Genomic DNA, 10316 nt, shown 5'->3' on the forward strand with positions numbered 1-10316 from the left:
AGTGGATTCCAATCTCCCTGTTGGAATGCAACAAGATTCCAATCAGCATGTCATGGGAATCCGGCAGTGCTAAGAGTAGTGTAATGAGGATACGCCATCACAAGGCATAAAAAAGTAACATGACCTGTGTTTTTGGAATGCACCGGATTCCAATCAGCTCGATGCCTGACCCATAAGATTATACTGCCGGAATGCATACGATTCCGGTCAGTGACTCTTGAAAAAGCATGTTTTTTACGTTGTTGGAATGCACCAGATTCCAATCAACACAGTACTGTCTTGTTCCTTCTTAATGAGACATGTTGATAAATGTTCCTCCATCCTTAAGCGAGATAGTTCCTGTTTTTTATCGAAGGAATAAAATGCCGGCAAATTAAATTAGCTTGTATCTCTTAAATTAGATAGGCAAGTATTGCATTACGTATAGTGGCAAAAGTACATTCAAGACTGATGCAGCTATACAAGTCATTGTAGTGCGCGCACCAGATAAGAAGAGGATTATTTTTAGCAAAGTTTCGTCGACAAAGGGGTAAATAGAAAGGAACGTAGTGTCTGGATACTCTAGGGGGAACCGCAAAAAACAAGCGGCTGAGGAGGTCCGCGGAATCAATTTCTCCAATAATGAGCTCATGGATGAACAATACCCCCAGTAATATTCTCCGATTTTCCAGAGTGGGTAAGTTAATAAGAAGAAGTCTACTTCTGTATGGAGGAAGGTGGAGACTTGAGTCCCAATTAAGGCCACGCAATGCAAATATCAAAAATTGCTTTTGAACTGACTTAAGACGCTTTATATGCTTTTGAGAAACAGGGGACCAAACGCATGAGCAATACTCGAGTATTGGACGAACCAGCGATGTGTAAAGAACCTTAGTGAGGTACGGATCATCGAACTCTTTAGCCCATCTTTTAACAAATCCAAGTAAACCCAACGCTTTGTTGGCTATAGATGAAATATGCATGTTAAAATTCAATTTCGGATCAAAAAGGACACCTAGATCATTTGCAATAGATATACGCTCCAAAGGCGTACCATCTATTACATACGATTTCAATGCTGGCTTCACTCGGTGAAATGTCATATGCTTACATTTAGAGCAATTTAAAGCTAATAAATCTGTTGTGCACCAACATTGGAACGAGTCCAAGTCGGCCTGAAGAAGATCCAAGGAACTCAAATCGGTAGGACAGTAAGTGTAGCAAAGTTTTACATCATCCGCATACATTATAGTATGGGAATATAATATTGTCTGTGGCAAGTCATTAATGAAAAGGGCAAAGAGCAAAGGGCCTAGATGACTTCCCTGGGGTACGCCGGAGGAAACTCCGAACGATTCCGACAGATTGCACTTGAACAGGACTTTTTGGGTCCGGTTAGAAAGATAGCTTTTCAGCCACATTAATAGGTGAAACGGAAAGCCCAGTAAATCAAGCTTATGAATAAGCAACTCGTGGTTGACGGTATCAAATGCTTTGCTTGAAGTCCGTGTAGATGACATCCGTTTGCTTGTTCGCTAAAAATCCTTCCATAACTATAGAGGTGAATACAAGCAAATTTGTAGTGGTTGACCTTTGACGAATAAAACCGTGTTGGCATGGAGATAAAAGACTAGAACACTGATATTGCAGTTGATTGGTGACAATCTGTTCAAAGACTTTAGGAATGACTGAAAGTTTAGCAATACCCCTGTAGTTTTCAACTTTTGACCTACTACCTTTTTTATGCAGGGGTATAATAAAAGACTGTTTCCAAAGTGCCGGGAATGACGCAGATCCCAGAGATAGCTCAAATAATTTTAAAATAGGCTCATACATGTTTTCGGCGCAGTACTTAAGCACGCAGCTAGGAACACCGTCCGGTCCCGGAGAAAAGGTGGGCTTCAAAGATTGAAGACCTTGAAGAACAATATTACCATCAATAGCAGGATTCCTAATGTAATTCGAGCTATCTAAGCGATAGGGATATTGACCAGAATGAAAACCACTGGATGAATACGTGGACTTAAAGAACTCAGAAAATAGTTCAGCAACGTCGTCATCAGTGCAAGCTTTTTTACCTCCAAAGGTTAATGAGGAAGGATACCCAGAAGTTTTCCGCTTTGAATTTACGAAACTGTAAAACTTTTTTGGATTTCTAAAAAAATGGGCTTTACAACAACTCAAGTAATTTTTATAACAAAGCTGATTAAGACGGTGAAATTTAGAACGAGCTATTAGATATTTAGAGAGGTCAGCAGATGCTCCAGATTTCTTGAACCTCTTATAAAGCCTAGATTTGATGTTATTAAGTCTGATAAGTTGCCTTGAAAACCAAGGGGGCTTATTCGAACATAGGGTATAGCGAGTAGGAATGCAGGTATCAAAGAAGCTATCAAGCGTACTGTAAAATATAGAGATAGCCGAATCGACATCAGTGCAAGCATAGAGATCCGACCAATCATGGGAAGCCAACAGATCATTGAGCACAATGAAATTCGCTTTGTAGAAGCATCTAGATCGGGGACGAGACTGTACTTGAATCCTACGGGGTAGGCTGATATCAAGTGATATCTCTAGCGTAGGGTGAAGAGGGTCTTCTGGATGGGATAAAGGTGGTATTTGCGTAAGGGCAGTACCCACCGAGCCATCCACAAATACTAAATCCAGCATTTTATTTCCACTATTTGGAACATTGTTAATCTGTAAAAGAGATGAGTCTAACAAGCAATTGAGAAACTCATGTTGAGCAGTGGGAGTTAAAAAGTTTGAATCACTTATATTAACCCAACTAACTGTTGGCAAGTTAAAGTCACCAACAACAACAAGTCGATCGTTATCTCCCAACTGCGAATGCAAATCACAGATGGCCGAGCTATGACTAACATAAACATCCATATCCGAACGAGGTGGTATATACGAACAGCAAACAATTACGCTATAGCTACCGAATGAAAGCCTAACTGCTATGAATTCGATATGGGAGATATTGTCCAGCGAAATCAACTCAGACGATAGGTTAGATTCAACAGCAATAAGGACACCTCCCGCTCTAGAGATGCGATCACGCCGATAAACAGCATATTTATTTGAAAAAACCTCAGAATTGTAATCATCAGCCTTTAGCCAGGTCTCCGTAAAAGCTACAACTTGTGCAGAAAAGTTGAAAGAATTAAGGAAGAATGGAACAAGTTTTGATCGTAAACCACGAACATTTTGATAATTAATGAGAAGACGGGACAGATCAGCAATTACCTTTGTGTTGTTATTACTGTGTTCGTCATACCGTTTTTTGGCTGTAATAAAACAGGTTCGGCCCTCGCCTTTCTCGTGAACAAGTGAACCACAGTATGCTTGGGCCAAAAAGAGGAATCAAGTACCTTATCGAAATATTCATCTGAAAGGGATATTTTAAATGAGGAGATGTCTCTCTCATATTTAAAGTTAAATTTATACACATTGATGTTACTAGTGGGTGCAACACCAAGTTTAGAGCAAACGTAATGAGCAATGTCATTTTCGGTAAGCGAGGCGTGTAATCGGGACACAAATACAGCCCTACGAGGTGGCACGGCAGTCACCTGCAAAGGAGTAGCGGATAGCGCACCAGAGAGCTGGGAAGGTGCGGCCGTTATAGCGTTGGTTATCGAGCCCGTACTATTTTTTTCAGGTACACTTGTATCGCTAGCAACAACCCCAGTATCGGTAACTGTTATTGTTGGAGCTAAAAATACCGGTGGAGGTGTAGGATGAATTGGGGAGTCAAGGAGTTGCCTTATCTAGGATATACTGTGGGCGGGGGCATGTTAAACACCAATCCCGAAAAGGTAAAAGCGATCGTGAACATCCCGGTACCGAAAACCATGAAGCAAGTTCGGAGCTTCCTAGGAACAGCCGGTTGGTACAGACGGTTCATTAAAGATTTTGCGGCGATGGCGGCCCCGTTGACCGATACCCTTAAGAAGACAAGCAAATTCGAGATGGCACCTCAAGCAGTCGAGGCGTTCAATAAATTGAAAAGAGCGCTTACCTGTGCGCCTGTCCTAAGACACCCGGATTTTACTAAACGTTTTTGGGTTTAATGTGACGCCTCGATTGCCAACACATATATAGCACTGCCGAGAAGGAATGCCTCGCGGCTGTGATGGCGGTGCAAAAGTTTCGCCCATATATTGAGCTGATGCCGTTCACGGTGGTGACAGATCACGCCAGTCTTAAGTGGCTTATGTCGCTAAAAGATCTGAGTGGTAGATTGGCGAGATGGTCTTTGCACCTTCAAGCATTTAATTTTGAAATAGAGCACCGGAAGGGCTCTGAAAATGTGGTTGCAGATACACTGTCACGGTGCATCGAGGAGCTAGATCAATAATCGATAGCGGGAATGGATTCGGTAGAGTTTGAGTCGGAGGAATATTTAGGTTTGATAGGCACGATACAAAAAAATGCTGAGCGGCTGCCGGACCTGAAAGTCGAAGACGGGTTTGTTTTCAAAAAAAATGATTGCAAAAGATGTAGTACTGGAGGAAAATGAATGGAAGTTGTGGGTGCCGGCAGCATTGACATCGACCTTAATCGAGAATGCGCACTGTTGCGAAACTGCTGCGCACGGCGTTATGGCAAAAACTATGCATCGCTTGCGACGCTTATACTATTCGCCAAACATGGTAGTACAAGTCCGAAACTACGTCCGCGACTGTCAGGTTTGTAAGGAAAGCAAGCCCACTAACGCTATTTTGAAACCCGGTATGGGATCGGAGGTAGTTACCGAACGACCCTTTCAGAAAATTTATATAGACTTTTTAGGCAAATACCCTAGATCCAAATGGTGGGATTCCTGTGGTGCGGTGGGTAAGTGAATGCGAAGAGGTTGAACGGAAGGAAATAAATATATGTGAGGGTCCGGTTCCAAGATGGCGGGTTGAGAACCACTGCCCGCCAAATGTACTGAGCTAGCTAGGGCCACCATCGGGAACCAAAGCAACGTGTACGTGACAGTGTTTTCACACGGTCAACTGTATGTCCCTATTTCAAGAACTGGTTCCCCACAGAACCAAAGTTTTCTCAATCCTGGAAATGATAATAAAACAAAGAATGTTATATTCCCGGAAGTTTTTAATTAATGAAAAAAATTTACCTTATTTTATGTATTAATTTTTACGATCTCGAAAAAAAATTCTGATGTAGGGTGTTGAAAAGAGTTTTGAGGTGGGGCATTTTTGAAAAGCGTTTTGGAATAGAGTGATATTATACTCAGCAGTCGATTTACTTAGGTACCTAATGTTATTTGAATTGTTATCATTTTGCGTTTTCTTTCAAAGTTGTTCATTAATAAATCGTTTATAACGCTAACGAATTTAAAAGTGTTGGCATTTCATACAACACTATTACCTTCGTAGCAGAAAAAATAAATGACATATGTGTTTGTATCTCTTCTTTTAAACTATACCCAAATAGCAAAAACTTAATAGATTTACTTTTTGCGGCGTAACGAAGTAAGCCGGGTACTTGCTAGTATATGTAAATCCCTCGAATAAGGTTCTTAATAAATGATCATATATTAATGCAAGTAAGTGCATGTGTGTCGGCCACCGTGGTGTGATGGTAGCGTGCTCCGCCTACCACACCGTATGCCCTGGGTCCACACCCCGGGCAAAGCAACATCAAAATTTTAGAAATAAGGTTTTCCATTAGAAGAAAATTTTTCTAAGCGGGGTCGCCCCTCGGCAGTATTTCGCAAGCGCTCCGAGTGAATTTCTGCCATGAAAATTTCTCAGTGGAAACTCATCTGCCTTGCAGATGCCGTTCGGAGTCGGCATAAAACATGTAGGTCCCGTCCAGCTAATTTGTAGGGAAAATTAAGAGGAGCACGACGCAAATTGGAAGAGAAGCTCGGCCTAAAATCTCTTCGGAAGTTATCGCGCCTTACATTTATTTTTTTTTTTTTTTTGTAAATACATGTGTACATACTACGTACCCTGTGCTTACATAAGAGCAACAGCTTATCCGTAATTAAACATTTATTACATTGAAATTTCGGTATAAGGTCAACGTCATCCCGGCTTATCAGCCTCAGTCGCGTTTAAGGTCATCGGGCTTTCACAGAAATCAGCTTTAACAGCTGCTGAGGTGCACAACGCTTTTGCAATTTCATTTACTTTATTAACAATTTACAAAGTACCTAGTATGGGTTTCATTATACCAAAATTTTGTATCATCCCATTACTGCTTCTCATCACAGTCAGTGCCTTTGAGGATGATTCAATATTCGAAGAAGAAGATATCTATAACCAAGCATTACCACCTATTCCTTACACGGGCCTTACCGCACCAGGTACAAAATGGTGTGGGCCCGGAAATACCGCAGCCAATTACAATGATTTAGGAACACAACGTGAGGTGGATATGTGCTGTCGAGATCACGATCACTGTGAAGAAATATTGGAGCCGCGTCAGACTTTGCATGGCCTGAATAACAATGGTTTCTTTCCTATGTAAGTTTTAGAATATCATACAGTTGAGTCGAAAGAGGTATTAATGTACATAAATACTTTCAGTTTGAAGTGCACTTGTGAACAAAAATTCCTAAATTGTTTGCAATCCTTAAGAGATATGGTGGCAAATATATTAGGACGCGTCTACTTTGGTACACGTGGTAAATGCTTCGCATTTGGCCATCCGATTGTCAGATGTCTGGAGCATCAAAATGGGACATTTGGGCAACGTTGTATCCGATACGGGATTTATAAAAATCGTCCAAAAATATGGCAGTTTTACGACATGCCCTTTTATACTTCTAAGCGCTAAGCTCACCTCGGGGTTGAGTAAATTTTTTGTATATTCAGCTGTGCAAAGGACACGCAGTGTATTTCTTTTATTCTCCGGCCGGTAGTTTGTTATAGAAAAGAAAAAGTTGATTAAGTTTGTCCGCACGATAACTTTATATAATACTCCCATTATGACCAAATTCGATGTGCGTTGAAATTGCGCCTACTAAAATAGATAACGTATTTTATATAAAGAAAATTTTGCGTGCAAAATTTTAATTTTTTGAAATAAAGCAAATTTCTGCAAAATAAAATGAATTTAATTTTGAACCTAAGTTTTTTTTATGAAGGACGCAACCAGCTCTTTAAATGAAGGGCAACCCATAAGTATCGAAAAAAAATTTGATTGAGCCATGTCTGTCCGTGCGTTCGCCCGTTGACACGATAACTTGAGTAAATATTGCGATATCTTCGCCAAATTTGGTGCACGAGCTTATCTGAATCCAGAATATATTGGTATTGAAAATGAGCGAAATCGGGTGATAACCACGACCACTTTTTATATATATAACATTTTGGAAAACACAAAAAACCTGATTATTTGGTAAATAATACACCTAGAATGTTGAAATTTGACATGTGGACTCATATAGAGACTATTGATAAAAATTTGAAAAAAAAATTTTAAATGGGCGTGGCACCGTCCACTTGTGATAAAATCAATTTTACAAATATTATTAAACATAAATCAAAAATCGTTAAACCTATCGTAACAAAATTCGACAAAGAGGTTGCCTTTATTATAAGGAATGCTTTGAAGAAAAATTAACGAAATCGGTTAAGGACTACGCCCACTTTTATATAAAAGATTTTTAAAAAGGTCGTAGACGAAAATAATAAGCTATATCTTTGCAAAAAAGAGCTTTATATCAATGGTATTTCATTTCCCAAGCGGAACTATAACAATAAATAGGAAAAACTTCAAATTTTTTAAAATGGGCGTGGCACCGCCCCTTTAATTACTAAGCAATTTTCTATGTTTCGGGAGCCATAACTCGAAGAAAAATTAACGGATCGTAATAAAATTGGGTACATAAATTTTCCCTATAGCAGGAAATATTTATAGAAAAAATGGGCGAGATAGCGGAATGGGGAAGATAACGGAACTATTGGACATTCATTTTGGGCGGAAACACCCTTCATAAAGGAGAAAAAACAGACAGTTTCTGTTAAAACTCAAGGAACTGGAACAATTGTTTTATATGGCTCCACCTGCAAGACAGTTAAGAGGACGAAGACATTCGGAATTCAGGAGCGTGAGAAAGCGCTCAACTTCATCTATAAAAGCAGACTTTCAAGGAAGACGTGCTTCAATCTAGCCCAATTTTGATCTGTACGTTATAACATGTTAAACTCTTACTTACACAGAATCAATCCCAACGTACGCAACGCACCAACCATCTAATCCATTGTATTGAGCAACCCACGCATCTTACATCCATATCTCTATGGGGGACGCATAAACAACAACAAAGATAAGCTATGCTCAAAATGTATTCTTACTTTCCCTAAAAAGCCACCCTGAGGTCGTGTGAACTCAGAATTCTTGTACGCTACTTAATTGGACGTCAAGCAAATCACGCCAATCGTTTCTTAGCAGGGATAACTGAGGTCAATTGGTAACATAAAGGGAATTTGAAATATTTCCACCTGAATCATGTTTGTTCTTTATGTGTTTTTTTTTTTTTTTTTGGAAAACGAGTCTTGCCTTAGGTTTTAACAAGTAAAGGTGTCTAGGTTCAGGTGTAACCGAACATTATATACTCAGCGTGAGCTTCAATTGTACATTTCATTTCAGATAAATTACTTTTCTACATAACACGTGGCACCGCCCGTTTTAAAAAAAAATGTCTCCCCATTTCCTCTTACAATAAAACTTGATAAGTGAAATATCATTGATTCAAAACTATTTCTAGCTAAGATATAGCTTATTATTCTAGTCTACGACCCTTTTAAACTTCTTTTATATCTAAGTTGCCGTGGTCTTCAACCGATCCCGCCCATTTTTAATAGAAATATTTTCTGCTATAAGGAAAATATGTGTACACAATTTCATTACGATATGTTAATTTTTCTTCGAGTTATGGCTCCGGAAACATAGAAAATTGCTTAGTCATAAAAGGGGCGGTGCCACACCCATTTTCAAAAATTTTAGTGTTTTCCAATTTAATGTTATAATTCAATTTAGAATGTAAAATTCTATTGATACAAAGCCCTTTCTCGCTAAGATATAGCTTATTATTTTCGGCTAAGACCCTTTTAAAAATCTTTTATATAAAAGTGGGCGTGGTCCTTAACCGATTTCGTTAATTTTTCTTCATAACATTCCTTATAGTGCCACGCCCATTTTAACATTTTTTTTCCAAATTTTTATCAAGAGTCTCAATATCAGTCCACATGTCAAATTTCAATATTCTAGGTGTATTATTTACTAAATAATCAGGTTTTTTGTGTTTTCTAAAATTTTATATATATAAAAAGTGGGCGTGGTTATCATCCGATTTCGCTCATTTTCAATACCAATCTATTTTGGGTCCAGATAAGCTCGTGTACCAAATTTGGTGAAGATATCTCAATATTTACTCAAGTTATCGTGTTAACGGACGGACGGACGGACATGACTCAATCAAATTTTTTTCGATACTGCTGATTTTGAATATGGAAGTCTATATCTATCTCGATTCCTTTATACCTGTACAACCAACCGTTATCCAATCAAAGTTAATATACTCTATGTGCAAAGCACGCTGAGTATAATTATTGGAACACAGCGCTGTAGCACACCCTACTAAATGATTTCTGGTTTAGATATTTCGTTTCGGAACTGTACCGATACCGGGAAATCACTCAGACAATTCGGGGTCTACTTTTTTACACGGGGAAGTAACGCCCAACAACGTGCTATGATTAACTGCTAATTTGTCTGCGTGTCAATGGCGTTTAGCGCTGTTCTTGTGCCATGCATTCATCGAAAACTATGATGATGACTTACTAACAAAGAGAATAAATATAACAAGTAAGGAAGGCTAAGTTCGGGTGTAACCGAACCTTACATACTCAGCTGAGAGCTGTGGATACAAAATAAGGGAAAATCACCATGTAGGAAAATGAACCTAGGGTAACCCTGGAATGTGTTTGTATGACATGGGTATCAAATGGAGGGTATTAAAGAGTATTTTAAGAGGGAGTGGGCCATAGTTCTATAGGTGGACGCCATTTAGGGATATCGCCATAAAGGTGGACCAGGGCTGACTCTAGAATTTGTTTGTACAATATGGGTATCAAACGAAAGGTGTTAATGAGTATTTTAAAGGGGCGTGGGCTTAGTTCTATAGGTGGACGCTTTTTCGAGACATCGCCATAAAGGTGGACCAGGGGTGACTCTAGAATTTGTTTGTAGGATATGGGTATCAGATGAAAGGTGTTAATGAGTGTTTTAGAAGGGAGTGGGCCTTAGTTCTATAGGTGGACGACTTTTCGCGATATCGCCATAAAGGTGGACCAGCGGTGACTCTA

The 10316-nt window shown here is 39.3% G+C and overlaps 1 protein-coding gene across 1 annotated transcript; it reads left to right on the forward strand.

Moving 5' to 3' along the window:
• Positions 1-6048: 6048 nt before the first annotated feature.
• Positions 6049-7063, forward strand: sPLA2 (secretory Phospholipase A2). The gene is made up of 2 exons (XM_067777481.1): positions 6049-6467; positions 6531-7063. The coding sequence occupies exons 1-2, from the start codon at positions 6160-6162 to the stop codon at positions 6778-6780; spliced, it is 558 nt and encodes a 185-aa protein (XP_067633582.1). The 5' UTR covers positions 6049-6159; the 3' UTR covers positions 6781-7063.
• Positions 7064-10316: the final 3253 nt, after the last annotated feature.

This window comes from Eurosta solidaginis, chromosome 3, assembly GCF_040869045.1.
Source record: "Eurosta solidaginis isolate ZX-2024a chromosome 3, ASM4086904v1, whole genome shotgun sequence".
Classification (NCBI taxonomy): Eukaryota; Metazoa; Arthropoda; class Insecta; order Diptera; family Tephritidae; genus Eurosta; species Eurosta solidaginis.

Coding starts and splice junctions, on each gene's coding strand:
- sPLA2 (XM_067777481.1), top strand. CDS start 6,160: ATGGGTTTCATTATACCAAAATTTTGTATCATCCCATTACTGCTTCTC. Junction 6,468..6,530: donor AACAATGGTTTCTTTCCTAT/GTAAGTTTTAGA, acceptor AAATACTTTCAG/TTTGAAGTGCACTTGTGAAC.